General features: G+C 36.0%; 1 protein-coding gene across 6 annotated transcripts in view; it reads left to right on the top strand.

Annotated features, from left to right (window-relative positions):
- The window catches only part of UEVLD (UEV and lactate/malate dehyrogenase domains), a 46,565-nt gene that overhangs the window by 11,314 nt on the left and 16,384 nt on the right, over positions 1-18,867 (top strand). For 3 of the 6 annotated variants that reach the window (XM_060018596.2, XM_060018597.2, XM_060018598.2), the window contains exons 4-7: positions 4,818-4,981; positions 8,647-8,782; positions 9,520-9,638; positions 13,513-13,615. In XM_060018596.2, the coding sequence (XP_059874579.1) occupies positions 4,818-4,981; positions 8,647-8,782; positions 9,520-9,638; positions 13,513-13,615 (522 nt within the window). The remainder of the gene's footprint in view (positions 1-4,817; positions 4,982-8,646; positions 8,783-9,519; positions 9,639-13,512; positions 13,616-18,867) is intronic. The other 3 variants (XM_069540957.1, XM_060018599.1, XM_060018600.2) reach the window with 3 other exon arrangements.

Genomic DNA, 18,867 nt, shown 5'->3' with positions numbered 1-18,867 from the left:
CTGCAGGGATCCCACCTTTTTATCCCATTACCTGAATGTTTTGTTCCCCTCCCTTTCCCTCTATATGATGTAGCATTATCCCCATTCTGTTGGTGAAACTGAGTCCTGGTCACGTGGTTTACCTGAGTCCACACAGCTGGTATCAGACTGGAACTTAAAACCCAATAGGAAATTTTTAAAACACAGGTGCCATTAAAGCTCAAAAAAAGCAACATATTTTCAGATCACCTGACAGGTTAAAATAGCTAAGTGTTTGCCCAAAAATAAAAAAAAAATCACTAACTTCCCTATAATTAATTCTGTTTGTCTAGACCTACTTCCTTCAACGTTTAACAGGACTAACCTGTCAGATGGGTGTCATAGGAGCTTGCTTATCTAGTATGATTTGAAGAACACCAGAGGAGCATTGGTTCCAATTATTTCTCTGAAGTGGGGCTTGGAATTCCACCATTAAAAATCCATTCCCCTTTTAAAATGCAAATAATCTCAGGAGGAATAACATCCAAAATCACTAATATACAGTGCTGTGCTTATAGAAAATGCTCGGTAAATATTTGTTGAATGATTGAGTTAGTTTCTTTGATTACTGACTGAAGGGCTTAGGAATAGATGAACTTACTGGGTATATGAAAGAGGAGGTGCACTGAAAAAGGGCTGAGGAAGATCTGGAAACCAAATGGGGAGAGAGCAGTGCAGTTTGCTGTCTCTTACAAAGAATTCATCGCTGTATTATAGGAGCACATTGCCCAACAGACACCAAGAAGATGTATTTTGGGGGATTTTTTTCAAAGTAAGTGCTTCATTATGGTAATGGCTAGACTGTTACAAACCCTCCTTTATTGCTTCCCCCTGCCCCCATGATGACTTACTGCCAGAGGTTCACTCATGTTTTATTCTTCCTCTGTGTATGTCCAATCATAACATCTCCTTTGCCACAGAGAATGCTTAGAAATCCAGTTTGGTTTTTATGAATAGGAATGTGGTTGGAGATGAAAGTAGGTAGCAGTGGACTCTGAAAAAATTGCAGTGAGGTAGGCAGAGCAGGTATAGAGTCGATTTTTATTTTCTTTCCTTGCTTCTCCCTTCCCAAGCTCTCAGACTGTTTTCTGGCTGCCTAGAGAATTTTACTGAGACCTGTTTCCCATTACTTGTATTCTGTGTTTATTATGGTTAGATGTTAGAGAGAGAGAGAAAGAATTCTTACCACCCCAATGATTGATTGATTGATTGATTGACTGATTCCATAGTTCTTACCAACCCCAGTGATTTCAAGGGTAGTTGCATATTGACAGAGGAACTTACAAATTTAAATGAATCATTGCTTAGTAGCCCTCAGTTTCTAGGACAATGTGGGGAGGTTACAGGAGGGCATAAAAGTTATCTTAAGATGCCACTCATTGGCACTCTGCATCTTCCTAGAGCGGTGGAGTCAGGTCATTGATTCTTATGCTGGTAGTAATTCCAAGGTAGTAATGGTACCTGCAATATCTTTTGTTTTTTTTTTTTTGGTAGTACACTCTTTTTCCCCTTTGCTTTTGACTGGAATTATAGCAACTCCTTGTGATGCATACTAGTTATTTCCTGCTGATCAGAAGGTCAGAATGTATTATCTTTCTCATCTGTAAAATGGGCCAATGATAGAGCCTAACTCTACAATTTTGAGGATTAAATGCATTAGTCTAAGTAAAGCTCTTAGCATAGTTCCTGGCACATAGTAAGTGCCTAATAAACGTTGGCCATTATTATTTGCATGCTTTTGTTACTTTTATCTGGTTACTAGTTTTGTTAGTATAATAATAGTACATGCTCATGTTAAAAAATTTTTAATAATTGAAAAGAGATGAGGTTAAGCTTATATCTAACCTCCCACCCAGTCCTGTTCCCCAGGTGAATCTTCTGTTGATATTTCCTTATATATACCTGCAGAAATTTTCTGGATTATTTCTTATCCCTCCAAGATTGTGTCAAGGTTGTGATGACACTTTTCCTTCACCCACCCATTGTTTAGAGATGTGTATCATCTTAGTAAGATGATACCCATCTGAACTTTATTTACAACTAACTTAAATTATGTCCTTATGATATAATTACTTTAAATCTGAGGACTCTACCAGGAGTCCTGACTCTTTGCTAATGAATTACTGAAATTAAGTGGGCAGGGTAGGAGGCAGGGCATTTGCTGACAGAAAAGAATGAGAAAGAAGGAAGAAGGGCACAGAGAATACCAGTAGTGAAATCTTACAAGTTATAGACATGGGAATCAGGCTCACCACGCGCTTTGCCAGGAGTGTGATATGAAAATGCATGAATGCTGCTGGGGAGAGGCATTGATCGAGGCAGCAGATCCTTGATCAACCAGGAAGATACCTTCAATAGACATTCCTTTCCTTTTCTTTAATGTGTAGTGATTAACATTAGAAAATGGCTCCATCGAGATTGGGACTACCACTCCAAAACAAAAAAAATTGCATGGCCTAGGACTTCCCTGGAGGTCCAGTGGTTAGGACTCTGCACTGTCAATTCAGGGGGCATGTGTTCAATCCCTGGTCAGGGAACTAAGATCCCACATGCTGCACAGCGTGGAAAAAAAAAAAAATTGCATGGTCCAAACAGTGGCTTATAAATGTTTGATTGTGACCCACAATAAGAAATACTTTCGTATACATAGTTATATATGTATATAACTAAAATTAAATATTATTGTTTGCAGCCTACTAAATTAATTTCATGACCTATTTATTGTGATCAACATTTGAAAAACACTGGTCTAGAGTATATAACATTAGACAGGGTGACTTCTGGAGGAATGTGATGATGTGTCTCAATACCTGTTGGTCACTCTGTGGTGCTGTGATCACATGACTTTATAATCATAGAGTACCAACAGCTATGCCTGTATCCATACTGTAAGTACTTAGATACTATGTATGGTGATGGATGTTAACTACACTTATTGTGGTGATTATTTTGCAATATATACAAATATTGAATCATTACGTTGTATACATGAAACTAATACAGTGTTATATATCAATTATACCCAAATAAAAAGTTTTTTTAATACTTAGATAAAATTAGAAGAGGAATATGGTTCTGAGAACTGCTGATATAAAATAGTAGAAATAGTACTAGGACATTTCTATTATGTAGTGACTTTCAGTTCTCTAGAATTACATGGGAAGCTTTTAAAAAATGTTGTCCAGACCCTGTCCCACTGAATCAGAAACTTTTGGGGAGAGGCCTGGATATTGGTATGTTTCAGAGTTCCTTAAGCATTTCTAATATGCAGACAGAGCTGAGTATCATTGTGCTTAGGGCAGGAGGAAGCAGGATGAAAAAAGTAGAGGATTTCCATAGTAAGAAAAAGATTGCAGTGGAGAAGAAAACTTTTTATTTATACCTTGCTTATTTCCAAAGTGGGTTTGAGGTAAATTGTAAAAATTGCCAACCCGTCATGGTACTTACCATGTCATGTACTGTTCTAAGCATTTTATGTACCTTAACTAATTTTATCCTCACAACAATCCTATGAGGTAGGAGCTTTTATTATTCTCATTTTGTAGAGGAAGGAGTTGAGGCACAGAGAAGTTAAGTAACTTGCCTAAAATCATATAGCTAGTAATGTGTGCAACTAGGATTTGAACCTAGGCATTTGTGCTCCTGAGCAGCCATGATTTTAAATATATTGAAAGACATATGCATTAAGACTGTGAAAGCAGGAATAAATATCAGGAGATAAAATAGAACAGTTAAGATAATTGATCAAATTTCTAGTTTAAGGTTAGTTTTTGCACTTATATTAGGTTTAGCTTTGGGCTTCCTGTAAACCAAAACAGTCAGAGATTTTGGCTCTCAGTAGGCATGACATACATGGTTACATAGTATGTGGTACAGGGTTACACAGTACATGGTACATGGTTACATGGTACATGTACATGGAAGAGCTTTCATTTGGGTTCCTATCTCAGTACACTAAAATTTAAGAGCCACTGGACAAGGTGACTGTTAAGGTTATTTTCAGCTCTAAGTTGTATGTATCTAACCAAGCTTGTATGTTACACTATCTGCAATTAATGAGCAACTTGAGGGCCAGTATCAAATGCATCTTTCATTTGTTCATTCATTCACTCATTAAAAAATATGTATTTATTTATTTATTCGGCTGCACCGGGTCTTAGTTGCAGCACGTAGGATCTTTAGTTGTGGCATGCGGGATCTTTGGTTGCAGCATGTGAACTCTTAGTTGAGGCATGTGGGATCTAGTTCCCTGACCAGGAATCGAACCTGGGCCCCCTGCATTGGGAGTGCGGAGTTTTAGCCACTGGACCAACAGGGAAGTCCCCATTCATTCATGCTTATTTATATAAGAAATTTTTATTGAGTATCCAGTATGTTAGGCACTATACTTGTTGTAGGGGACATGGAAATAATAATACATAATCATCTCTAGACGTTTATAGTGTAAAAAGAGAAACAGACTTGTAGGCAAATAAATTGGGTGGAGCAAAGAAGGTTACCTAAAGAAGATGTATCCCATACTCCTGGCACAGTAGGTCCTATAAATATTTATTGAATTGAATTGAATAAGCTGGCCATTGTCTTGATTATATTTCCTTAAACGTTATACTGGTGCTTTAATGGGAGCATATTTCCAATGTGAATGTGGATGAAAATAGGAAAATAGGCCTCAGTTTACATAAATCCTTTATCTATAAACTTGACTAGACTTGTGTTTTAAAATGCCACCTAGCTATACCATAAATATAATGTGTGTGGTTCATTATTGTTTGAAGATGTGTTTATTTTGTCTCAAATAGGTAATACATATAACATACCAATTCGTTTGTGGATTTTGGATTCTCACCCTTTTGCTCCCCCCATTTGCTTCTTAAAGCCAACTGCAAATATGGGAATCTTAGTTGGAAAACATGTGGATGCTCAAGGCAGAATATACTTGCCGTATCTCCAAAACTGGAGCCATGTAAGATCAATTTGGATTTTCTTTTAAAAGTTTTTATTTTTCTGAATATTTATCTTTGATCCTAATGGTACAAATAAGTTAGTGAATTTTCTTTCAATGATAATTCTTCTTATGATCTTTAAAAATAATTTGAAATTGAGCTCCCCAGAGTCACCCAAGACCCAGAACCCTGCATGAAGCTGCTCTCTCCAGGTCTGGGAGGCAACTATTGTTTGCTCCCTGTCTTTTTATAGTTGTTTGCCGTTTGATAAAGCAAATGAAGAGCTACTAGCAAAATATTGGGCATTATGTCCTAGTTCCTCCCCAGTAAAGATTCTTATGTAATATGTGTATTTATTTGTAGTTTTGCCTGTTTTTAACCTTTATGTAAATTGAATCATATTGTATATAATCTTCTATTACATGCTGTGTTTTAACTGAGCATTAAGTTTTAAAAATTCACCCACAGCGATGCATGAAACTGTAACTTATGTGTTTTACAAGCCCTCACAGGGACTTCCCTGATGGTCCAGTGATTAAGACTCTGCGCTTCCACTGCAGGGGGCACAGGTTCGGGGAACTAATCCCACTAATTTGGCATGGCCAAATAAATAAACATAAAAGTAAAAAAATAAATAAATAAAAATAAATGGCCCAGACTTAGAAAACAGAAACAAAACAAAACAGAACAAAAATACAAGCCCTCACATTATGCAATTTTGTATTCTGCATATTTCATCTATCATTATATTGAGCATTTTTCCATATTAAACAATATTTTCAAAACACATGGTTTTTAATGGTTGCCTGATGTAGATTGCTGTTAGAAATTTAATAATGAGCATCCTTAAATATATATGTAAATATAAATGTATATATCTTATAAATCTCTAATAATTTCCTAATGATAAATCTCTAGGAATGGAATTATTGGATCAAAGTTTTAAAATGTTTTGAAGGCTATTCTTATATATTCCCAAATTGGCCTCCAAGAGGTAGACAAAATGTTGTAATTCTACCATCAATAGAAATCAGTATGGGGGGGGTACCTGTTTTACAGCACCTTTGCTCTAAAGGGTGCTATAAAAGAAGGTACTATCATTAAAACAAAACAAACCTTTGCTTATCTCTATGGTTCATTTACTTAGAAGGATGTAGAATCTGCTCTCATTTTTGTAAGTAACTACAACTTTTATGAAAGGATAATTTATAATATATTTGTATATACCCAGAAAGTTGTAGGACAGGAGGACAGGGATCTGTCAGAGAGGAGTGAGGTTGAAGTAAAGGAGGGCATTAGGATTATCACTTCTTATTTTATATACATATTGTAAAAGGATATGCAATTGTGGATGCATTTCATATTGTTTTATGGTTTTCTATTTTTTTCATATAAATAAAACTTTTATAAAGAAGAAAAAAAGAAATAGAAAAAGAAAAGCTGCATACCAAATTGTCAGTAGTGGAGTTTAGGTGGGGAAACATTAATCTTTTACTTTATGAACCTGTGCATTATTTGCATTACTTGGTGATTTAAATAAGATTACCAGTTAAATGTGACGAATAGGGCATGATAAAAATTCTTTAGTTGGAAGGACAAAAATGATGTCTTAACCTTAATGTTTAGTTCTTTGGTTATTTGAGAAATTGAAATCTTATCATTCATTTATTTATCATGTACGTTTCTTCTTTTTTGAATTGTCTGTTGATCTCTTTCATCCATTTTTACAACTTAAAAAAAAAATACTATCCTTTAACAGTATTTTGACATCTGTGCCCTATTGTGGGAATTTATCGTTCCTGTTTCCTCTTTCTGGTTTTCTTTGGCATCTCTTTTCATACTTTTGTTTGTTTAATAAATACTCAGAGATAGTCCTATAATCTAGTCAAGGTTGTGCTTGATTTCAGATCAGACAGTATTGATTCCATTTTACTATTCTGAACCTCTTTATTATAAGCTAAAACTAGTCTTAAGAAGATATTATATTATTTAAATGGCCCTATTTAGAAGAACTACATTTGGGGGAGGGGGAGGGATTAATTAGGAGTTTGGGATTAACAGATACACACTACTATATATAAAATAGATAATATGGCACAGGGAACTATATTCAGTATATTGTAATAACCTATAATGGAAAAGAATCTGAAAAAGAATATATATATATATATATATATATATATATATATATATATATAACTGAATCACTTTGCTGTACACCTGAAGCTATAACACAACATTGTAAATCAACTATACTTCAATTTAAAAAAAGTATGATGTTATGATTTTTAAAAGTACTACGTAAACTTTAAGTTCCACGTGCAGTTGGAATTACATAGTATAACTCTACAGAGTTTGGAGCTAGAAGGAATCTAGAGGTCATCTAGGCCAAGGATTGCAGACATTTTCCCCAAGAGAGTCAGTGTGCTGCATTAGGCCTACAGAATTTTGTTTGAACAGCACAGTGGTTTTATTTTGCTTTGTTTTGTTCTTAATATGAATTTGAATGACTATACATGTACTCTTTGCAATTTACCACAGTGACCATCTCCCCAAATTTTCTTACACTTGACAACTTCACACATTATGTTATCTGCTTAGTCTTTAAAGGTATATGAGTTTTTTTATTCTAATAAAAATTTTATTAGAGTGGGCTTCCCTGGTGGCGCAGTGGTTGAGAGTCCGCCTGCCGATGCAGGGGACACGGGTTTGTGCCCCGGTCCGGGAAGATCCCACATGCTGCGGAGCGGCTGGGCCCGTGGGCCATGGCCGCTGAGCCTGCGCGTCCGGAGCCTGTGCTCCGCAACGGGAGAGGCCACAACAGTGAGAGGCCCATGTACCGCAAAAAAAAAAATTATTAGAGTGAAACCTAGACTCTGAGAAATTAAGCAATTTTTAGAATGAGCAAGCCACTGAATATTCCTAATAATAATAAAAAACGTATTTTACACTCACAACATACAATTTGCATACATTAGCTCATTTGTTTCTCATATTATTGGGATTTATTATTCACATTGTATTGCTAATAATACTGAAGCTCAGAGAGGTTAAGTGCATTTCACTAAGGTTGCTTAACCAGTTAAATTAAAATGAACGGTACTGGATTAGATAAATATCAGTATTAATTTTATGATTTGATAGTGGTTATATAGGAGAATGTTTTGTTCTTTCTTTTAGGAAATATATGCTAAAGTATTTAGGGGTGAAGGGGTATCATATCTTCAGTTTACTCTCGGTTCAGAAAATAGAGGAAAAGAGACTAAGAAAGCAAATCTGATAAAATGTTAACATTCGAGTAATCTGGGTGAAGAGTATATGGAAATTCTTTGTACTATTTTTTTGCTACTTTTCTGTAAGTCTGCAATTATTTCAAAATAAAAAGTTAAAAAAAGGCAGACAAGACCATTCCCAGATATAGGTACTCTGCTAGTAAGCACATTTATGCTGTTTTCCCACTTTTTGGAGATGTGGGTTAGCATTTCTCCCTTTTTTTTCAGCTAAAAAATTAATTTTTTTCAATTAAATGTATTAAAACAGTTAAAAGTATCATATAATTTGTATGGATGGTAGTTTTCAAAAAATGAGAGCATGACGTAATACTTTCTTTTGGCTAACTCTGTAACAAGGTAGTATTCCTTAGCAAAATTTTTGCATAACTTTTCCCTTTGTGTGTGTTCTGTAGCCTAAATCTGTCATTGTTGGATTAATTAAAGAAATGATTGCCAAGTTTCAAGAAGAACTTCCCCTGTATTCTCTGCCATCATCTGATGAGGCACAGCAGGTAGACTTGCTAGCCTATATTGCAAAAATCACTGAAGGTTTGTATTTTTGTTTAATCATAAGAGTTATGAGTTTACAGTTTCTCATTAATATCCTTTACTCTCTGCTACTTGATTTCTCTAAATAAATACATGCTTGTGTATGTACATATCTGTGTTGAATCAAAAATTCCTATATGTTTATTGTAAGGTAAGTATTACCATACAGTTCCAATGAATATGGTTTCTTAAAATGTAAAAGATTACTTTTATCCTGACAGCTAAAATAATTTGTTATTTTCAAAACCACTTGATATATATTAATGATCCCAAGCTTTTTTCATTATATGTTTATGTGGCTTTTTGCCTCATTCAGTATACTGGACCAGAGAATCTATGATTCTCATTGTTTCTCATTGAGGATAAAGCAAAATACCCATGCTTGCAAAATTTCATGTTAAACATTTTTTTGCATTGTAGACTAGAGCAGTAAGAATCACAATGTTTTTCAGAATTATGGAAATCCTATTTTTTTAAGAGTCTTATATAATATTTTTTAAATGTTTGGAAAGATATTTTCTTTTTAAAATGATAGCCTCTATTTAGTAGAATATTTATTATGAGATTCCTGTCTTTCTTGCATTTCATTTGTTCAACAATATTTTTGAATGTCTATTATGGAGTGCCTAGTACCATGTTTTCTGTCCAAGTTATTGAACTTTGGTGTATTTTTTTTAAGATGCTAAAAAGATTTTTGATATTTTTAAATTCTTATGATAGTTCACTTTACTTTTTAGGTGTCTCAGATATAAATTCAAAGAACTGGGCAAATCATGAGAATAAAACAGTCAATAAAATTACTGTGGTTGGCGGTGGAGAACTGGGAATTGCCTGCACATTAGCAATTTCAGCAAAGGTATGTAAGCATAGTGGTTATAAATACATCTGTCATATTGCTACACTTTTAGGCAGTTTCTATTTAACACACAAGAAATAATGGCTTCATTTTGTCATGTGGGAAAACTTCATTTTGCCTTAAAATATATTTAGTAAGCTGACAAAAAAATATGTGAAAGCTGTCATCAGTAATGTTGCTTCTTAATTAGTAGTTAGTCGTGGAATAGGCTTTGAAAACATGATTTGAACAATGGGCTCATCATCCTAATCCAAGGGAAACCTCAAGTTGACATTCATCTGACTTAGTCACAAATTCTTTTGTGTTTTCTGAGTCCTGCTGCTTTAATTAAACTCTTATATAATACTTAATTTAGCTATTTCTAAAATTAACATTTTTTAAAAACAATTGCCTTTCTTGTGTAATTACTCCACTTTCTTTTAGGATCATAGTTCCTAATTTGATATTTTACAATAGTTTGAGATTTGCCTATTTTTCCATCAGTCCTTTTTACTAGATCTTTTCTATATAAATTATTTTCAGAAAGGCTTAAGTTCCCCTTCATAGAGGTTGAAAGACCCTCCAGGGCCCAGTATCATGGTAACAGCATGTCTGTGTCATTTGAGCCATGTAGACCAGAATAGACTAGCTCAGGGGTCCCCAGCCCCCGGGCCGAGGACCACTACCGGTCTGTGGCCTGTTAGGAACCAGGCAAGAAGTGAGCGGTGGGCGAGCGAGTAAAACTTCATCTGCTGCTCCCCATCGCCTGAACCATAACCGCCTGAGCCATCCATCCCACCGCCCCACCGCCCCCGGTCTGAAGAGAAATTGTCTTCCACGAAACCTGTCCCTGGTGCCAAAAAGGTTGGGGACTGCTGGACTAGCTCTTCCTCCATGTATTTATTTGATAGCCGGTATTTGGTTTTCTTTTCTATTAACGTTTGATTGATTGCCATCTAAATTCTTCCCTTTCCATTTAAGATTCACGTATATCTTGGAGGTAGGTTCTACTAGAGCAAATAGTTAAATTGTATCCAGGGAGCTAGAAGATTTTAAAAGCTAACTGTTCAGAACCGTATATGCTAACTTTTGCCATATTATATTTTCATTTCCTCCACACTCCATCTGAATGCACTCTTCCTTCTTAAGTGGAATTTGAAATGTTTGTAGACCTTTTGTTAGTAAATAGAATGCTTCTATAAACATTGCCTTACAAGTTGTTTATTTTCTTGTCTGAATTTTCTGTTAGGGGTACGTAATCTGAGAAATAGTACTAGTGAGTCAGAGGGCATGAATGGTTTTTATGGTACTTATTACATATTGCTAGATTGCTCTTCAGAAGGGCAGAACTTTACACTGCGAATAACCGTGTAATTTACACTGCTAATAACAATGCACACATCAACCTGATTTTTGTCGTTGCTAACAGTACTAAGTTTTATCAATTTTATTTGTTTTTGGTAAGTGTAGGAAGACCCCTTAAAGTCATATTTCTTAAACTGTTAGAAGTCGCACTATCAGTATTTCTTTGTTTGTGAACTGTCTAGTTGGAAAGTTTTTTTCCGTTTTTCCCTTTAAATGTTAATATTTTGATACAAGGTGCAATATTCGAATAGTGCAACAATATTCAACTAGTGCAGTAGTAGTCATAATAATGGCAGTAGTTGAAGTGATGGTAGCAGCAGTAACTAACCCTTACTGAATGCTTACTAGATCCAGGCACTTGTCTAAACACCTGTTTCATTTTTTTTTTTAATTGATTGATTTTTTTGGCTGCGTTGCGTCTTCGTTGGGTCTTCGTTGCTGCGAGCGGACTCTTCTCTAGTTGCAGTGAGCGGGGGCTACTCTTCGTTGCAGTGCATGGGCTTCTCATTGCAGTGGCTTCTCTTGTTGCAGAGCATGGGCTCTAGGTGCATGGGCTTCAGTAGTTGTGGCACATGGGCTCAGTAGTTGTGGCTCGCAGGCTGTAGAGCTCAGGCTCAGTAGTTGTGGCTCACAGGCTTAGTTGCTCTGCGGCATGTGGGATCTTCCTGGACCAGGGCTCGAGTTCCCTGCACTGGCAGGCGGATTCTTAACCACTGTGCCACCAGGGAAGTCCCACTTGATTAATTTTTACAACAACCTTGTGGCTTAGGTACTATCGTTACTGTCATTTTACAAATGAAGAAACCAGGGCATAGGGAGGTTACCCAACTTACCCAAAGTCACAGTATTAATAAAAGGAGCCAGGGTTTGAGGTTGGGCAATCTATTTACAGAGCCTGTATTCTAGATCCTTATTACCCAACGTGTGGCATTGGCATCATCTGAGATTTTATTGGAAATACATAATCTCAAGCCCTACTGCAGATCAAAGGAAGTAAATCTGCATTTTTACAAAATTTCTGGTAACCCATGTGCTTCACTGATCTATTAAATGGCGATCCCTTAAAGCTTGAGAAGCTCTGCTTTAAACCACTATGTAACACTGCCTTGTTGTGGTTATTGATGGACATTTAGTTTGTTTCTAGTCTTTTGAATATCCTTATACATATTGTATCATTTTACACATGTACTAATAAACTTGTAGAATGATTTCTACAAATGAGGTTGATGGATTAAGGGAGTTGTGTTTTTATTTTTTTTTTAATAAGGATTTTTTTTTTGATGCAGACCTTTTTTTTCCCTTTTGTCTGTATTGAAATTTGTTACAACATTGCTTCTGTTTTTATGTTTTGGTTTTTTGGCCATGAGGCATGTGGGATCTTAGCTCCCCAACCAGGGGTCGAACCTGCACCCCCTGCACTGGAAGGCAAAGTCTTAACCACTGGACCACCAGGGAAGTCCCTGTGTTTTTAAACTTTGACAGAAATTGTCAAATTATCCCTCATATCAGTTGTGCTAGTTCATTCTCATTCCCACAGTGTTTGAGAATACCTGTTTTCTCACACTACTGTTAAACTTTGGGATCTTTGCATGTCTGATAAATGAAAAATGGTAACTCATAGTTTTCTTTGCATTTCTCTTATGAGTGTGGTTAATGTTAATAAAATTAATAGGTACCATTTAGAGAGGACTGCTCTTTGTCAGCCCTTTGTCACATAATTAATCTTCATAACTCCAAGAAATAAGACAAAGTTCAGTGACTTGCTCAGTCTTGCAAAGTTAATAAGTAGCAAGGCTGGATTGCTTCCTGTACACTTTCTGCCTCATAGTCTGGTAGATCCCTGGGTAGTCTTGCTCCTGCACCTTAAGATAGGAGAGATACTCATATCCCTGGCTGCTTTGGAAAAAGGACTTCCACAAAGATAAATCGACTCTTAGGAGTTTCCATCCTGTTGTTTATGGTCAGCCCACCATGGCACCTAGAAAGCTGTCTATAGGCATGTGAAGTATTTTCCATGAGATCTCTGGGGAGAGAACTGCATGATAATTGGGTTTTATTTTAGCTTTATGATTATTATCTTTTTTTCTTTTTAAGAGAAACTTGGCATTAGTGTTGACATTGATGCTAAAATAGACCAAAAAATAGACCAAAAAAAATCACTCTAAGTTCTTTCAGAATGGAAATTATGACAAAACGAAAACATAAACGGAAGAACAATAACAAACATATTGAGTGCACCATGTCATCTTTATTACTCATTATCCCATCAAAAAAAACCCGCACTCTGTGACTTCTGAGTTAAGCCCTGTTAGAGCCCAGTTTTAGTTAAGCCTAAAGGATCACATTATTCAAGTGCATAGTATTTTCTTGCTTTCATGTCCCTTTTATTGCTATTGTGCTACTTCCTTCATAAGAGAGCACATAGGCCTATGTATTCGTTCTCCCTTAGCTCTCACTTCTGAATGAATTTAAACTGAGTAATTGGCCATGTGCAGTGTAATGCTATTCTTTTTCTTATTGTACTGTACAGGGCATTGCAGACAGACTGGTCCTCTTAGACCTCTCAGAAGGGACTAAAGGAGTGATAATGGACCTTGACATATTCAACCTGCCTAATGTGGAGATCAGCAAAGGTCTGGTTATTCTGCTTAAAAGATTTGTGCCTTGTTTGCCCTTATATTTGAGTCCTAGAATTTTTTTGTAGACTTTATTTTTTAGAGCAGTTTTAGGTTCAGAGTATTATTGAGCAGAAGGTACAGAGATTTCCTGTATACCCCCTGCCCCCACACATGCACAGCCTCTGCATTGTCAGTATCCCCTACCTAAGTGGTATAATTGATAAACCTCCCTGGACACATCATTATCATCCAAAGTCCATAGTTTACATTAGGGTTCACTCTTGTCTTTGTATATTCTATAGGTGTGGACAAATCAAACATGTATCCACCATTATGGTATCAAACAGAGTTGTTTCACTGCCCTAAAAATTCTCTGTGCTCTGCCTTGAGTCCTAGAATTTTATTGCTGAAAGCATCTTAAAGATCACCTAGTCCAAGTCCCTCATTTTACATATTGGGAAACTGAGGTTCATATAAATTAAGGGACTTACCTAAAGTCATACAGATTGCAACTAATTAGGTTAATAAGAGTCAGATAAGCAAATAACATTCAAATTGGTTGGAAGGATTTATTTTCAGTCTCTGAATTATACCTTAGTATAAATTGTTTTCTCTGATTGCTTCCTTTTTCATAATATATTGGTTAAGAACACTGATTTTAGAGTTAGACATGGGGGTTTGCATACTAGCTCTGCCATTTGTCAGATTATATAATCTCTCAAAGTTCAGTTTTATCATCTGTAAAGTGGGAATTAATACATACCTCTTGGTATATAGCAAAGTGCTAAACCAAGATTAAAAAAAAAATTCATTCACATTGCTTTCACTAAAAATATATTGTTAAAATGAATTTTAATAAGAACAAAAGAGGGATTTGTATCATTAATAAATAAAATTTAGAATGTTAAAAAAGTAATTTTTAAAATCTTTTTAATTCAAAAGATTTGCATATATTTAACAATGTACATAATATATTAGTACAGATGTATATATGTAGGTAAATACCAGATTTGGGGATGTGGGAATAAAGTTATTTTATTACCAGGGATGCATGATCAAAAAAAAGTGGAAAGCCATTGAACTAGAGAATGTTTAGTCTCCAAAAACCAGGTTATAGCTAGAGTCAGGTTGTAATATGCTATAGTTGCTTAGCTTTCCTTTGCCTTTCCTTACTCAGGTCTTGTGTATTCTTTTTTTTTTTTAATAAATTTATTTATTTTATTTATTGGCTGTGTTGGGTCTTCATTGCTGCGCGCGGGCTTTCTCTAGTTGCAAGGAGTGGGGGCTACTCTTCGTTGTGGTGCGTTGTGGGCTTCTCATTGCAGTGGCTTCTCTTGTTGCAGAGCATGGGCTCTAGGCATGCTGGCTTCAGTAGTTGTGGCACGTGGGCTCAGTAGTTGTGGCTCACGGGCTCTAGAGCACAGGCTCAGTAGTTGTGGTGCACGGGCTTAGTTGCTCCACGGCATGTGGGATATTCCTGGACCAGGGCTCAAACCTGTGTCCCCTGCATTGGCAGGTGGATTCTTAACCATTGCGCCACTGGGGAATGTTAACCATATTTTTAAACCATATTCTTAACCATATTTTCCAAATAAAATATGGTTATTTTCTTAACCATATTTTCCAAATAAAATATCGAGACGTGGTTTCACAAGGCTGAATGTACTAAGAACCGCGGTGGATCAAAAAGTTGAAATTATACCTATAGGTTATAAAAATTGGGTGTAATAGTTCTAGCAAGCCTCTGGATCCCTGTAGGATACAATGGATTTATTTTCCTTCTCTGGAAAGAGTACAATAGTTCCTTTAATGGTCCTTTTGTAGGCCTTGTACAGAGGATCCTTTGGGGAGCTGGATAGTCTCTTGTGCCTCTCATTTCCAGGTACTGAAGTTCTTAAGGGACCTCTTCACTCTTCCAAATCACTCCAGGAGACTGTTTAGTACATGGACCCTAGAGGTTGTGAGGCCATTTAGGACCTGAGGAAATTGTTTCTTCCTATGTGTCTCATGAACCATCAATAACTATTGTTTCAGATAATTGAAAGAATAGAATCCTTGGAGTAGATATATAGGATGTGGTACTTGCCACCAAGTAAGGAGTTTTGAATGAATGAGCACTATATTGGGGCAACTTTCATGTTCCCCTTGTTAATTTTGATTGCATATTCCTGATAATTACTATTACATGAGGTAATTTAAAATATAATATTAGCTAACATCTCAAATATGTTCTATGATATGGAGAAGTGTGTTAATAATTTTGGGAAAGTAAGCTCATTTGGAAATTTTAGTAATGCCCCATCATGACAGGCATTGATGATCATCCTAGAGTTGTACTTTTCTCCATTTGGATTTTTTAAATAGCTACTAAAATACTTTGGGGAGGGCTGTGCATAGGTATATATGAGCCTGCAAACATGCATACTATACATACATAAACAAACAGTGTGTGCATAGACTAAATCTGGAGAAATACTGAGGAACTGTTAAGAGTAGTTGCTTCAGGAGTCAGATTGGGGAAACTGGTTCTGCACTTGTTTTTTGCACTTAATATTTTTATCCCTTTTTTTATTGTGTTAAAATACATATAGCATAAATTTACCATTAGTGACATTCAGTATATTCACAGTGTTGTGCAACTGTCACGAATATCTAGTTCCAGAACATTTTCCTCACCCCAAAAGGAAACCCTCTACACATTAAGCAATCACTCCCCATTTTCCCTTTTCCCCAGGCCCTGGCAACCACTGATCTACTCTGGATTTGCTTCTTCTGGATGTTTCATATACGTGGAATTACACAATATGCGGCCTTTTGTGTCTGGCTTCTTTCACTTAGTATAATGTTTGCAAGGTTCATCTATATTGTAGCATTTATCACTCCTTTTTATGGTTGAATAATATTCTATGGTCTGGATATGCCACATTTTATTTATCCACTTATCAGTTGATGTACATTTGGGTTGCATCTTTTTGTTATTGTCAGTAGTGCTGCTGTGAACATTTTTGTACAAGTTTTTGTTTGAACACCTCTTTTCAGTTCTTTTTGGTATGTACCCAGAAATGGAATTGCTAGGTCATATCGCAATTCTGTGTTTAAGTTATTATTAATTTATAGTATCATTTTGAAGATCATTATTAATAGCACATAGAGGTCTAAATAGCTCTATATCTTTGAACAGCTTTATAATAATATTCCATCATATGGATGTCTGTCTCCTATTGGTAGACATTTAGTTTTTTTGTGTTTTTCTGTGATTGCAAATAATGCTGCAGAGAACATTGTAATGTAATAAAAATCTTTGTGTATTTCTCTACCTAGTAGGATAAAGTAGAATTACTGGGTCAAAGGTGTTTTTAAAATGTATATTATTAAGCTGTACTAATTTATACTCTCACCAGCAGTATATGAGGGTTCCTGTTTCCTTTCTGCTGATTACTTTTATTTTATATTAAACATAGCTAAGAGAATAATTATCCTATGATATTATTTTGATCATGTCATTTCCTGGCTGAAGACACTATTATGTTGGTCCCTTATCCTTAATAATAATAATAGATGCCATTTTTTTTCAGGGAATCCAGTAATATAAGCTAGATAGTTTACATATATTCCATTACTTCTCTTACTTTATTTTATAGATGGCTGAGAGAGATTGTGGCTTTGGTCACACAGTTAGTAAGCAGGAGTTTCAAACATGTTTGTTACCAATTTCTTATGATTCACTCCAGAAATAGTCTCTGCATATACAAGCATAGATATTTGGGTGTATGAGTATGTGTATGTGTGTGCCTCAAGAAAAAAGTGTTCAATAGTTGCAAATTAAAAAATAAGTTGTTGTTGGGAGTTCCCTGGCGGTCCAGTAGTTGGGGCTTCAGGTTTCCACTGCAGGGAGCATGGGTTGGATCCCTGGTCAGGGAACTAGGATCTCACATGCTGTGTGGCATGGCCAAAAACAAACAAAAAAAGCTGTTTTTGACATATGGAGCAAAGTAAAATTTTCTCAATAGCCAGTGGTTCTTAAAACATGGGTTATGGATTGATCCCTTGTGTGAGAATCACCTGAGGTGCTTTTTAGACTTACAGAAGCCTGTGTCCACCCCAGGCCTATGGAGAGATTAAAAGGCTTTAGAGTAGGAAGGCTTTCTTGCACTTCTGAAATCATATTAGACAGCTACTACTTTGTTTACTTATAAGTCAACCTTGAGGGTGAGGGCATTTCATCATTCAAAGTAGAGGAAGCTAAAGAAGGAAAAGAAAGGAAATATGATCCTGGCAAGATAGGTTGGGGCCAAACTGTAGGGTCATAAATTCAACTGTTCACTGGTATTTAATACAGTAGTATGGACAAGCTACCTAATCCTTCCAGATATCAATTTCCTCAACTTTATGAGGGTATAGGACTGAGTTTCTAAATATAGCATAGTGTTGAACAGCACTCTGAAGCCAGTCTGCCTGGGCTTGAATTCTGGCTCTGCTACTTACTAGCTCTATGACTTTGAGCAGGTTACTTAACTTCTCTGTGCCTCAGATTCCTCATCTGTAAAATGGGAATGATATTGCCCCACAGTGTGTTGTGGATTACATTAAATGAGTAAATACAGGTCAAGGTCTTAGAACAGTACCTGGCACATAGAAGTGGCATGGAAGTATTAACTGTATCCCTTTCAGTTCTAATGTCTTCCAATGCTGAGATTTTGACTCATTACCAGGTATCTATTCTGAACACTAGAACATAGGCATTATTTACTTAAGAGGACTCATGAAGAATCATAATTAAGATGCAGGACTTCAGTTTTTGGATCTACCCACACAGCTGTGTCAGATTATGAATTAAAATTGGATAATGCATTTCCCAGTGGACACCTTACACAAGGGTTTCATTCTGCAACTTGTTTAGGAAAATGGCCTTATAGGCTTAATTAAGACTATAAACCCTGGAATCTACTCATTGCCTTGCTGAGATGCTAATAATCATTTACACATGTTGACTGAACTGATATCACCCTAGTTACTTTATTATTTTTCTGTTGTTTCTGATACTTATAATTCTGGCCACTGTTTTGGCATGTACTTCTGTAAAACACACTGTGTAATAGAGAGTAATGTAGTTGTAAAATAGCATAAGTATGCTTGAGGATCAGAGACGTGAATTCTGGAGAACAGCTTTTCCTAAGTCATAACAGTTGCTTACATGTAAGCCCCATTAGAAGAACCTAAAACCAAGACACTGGGCTTCAATGTAAGGAAAAGTTAGTAAAAAAAAA

This window comes from Delphinus delphis, chromosome 8 (genome assembly GCF_949987515.2).
Source record: "Delphinus delphis chromosome 8, mDelDel1.2, whole genome shotgun sequence".
Classification (NCBI taxonomy): Eukaryota; Metazoa; Chordata; class Mammalia; order Artiodactyla; family Delphinidae; genus Delphinus; species Delphinus delphis.
The sequence above is the reverse complement of the archived record's forward strand: the minus strand, read 5'-3'. Positions and strand labels throughout refer to the sequence as shown.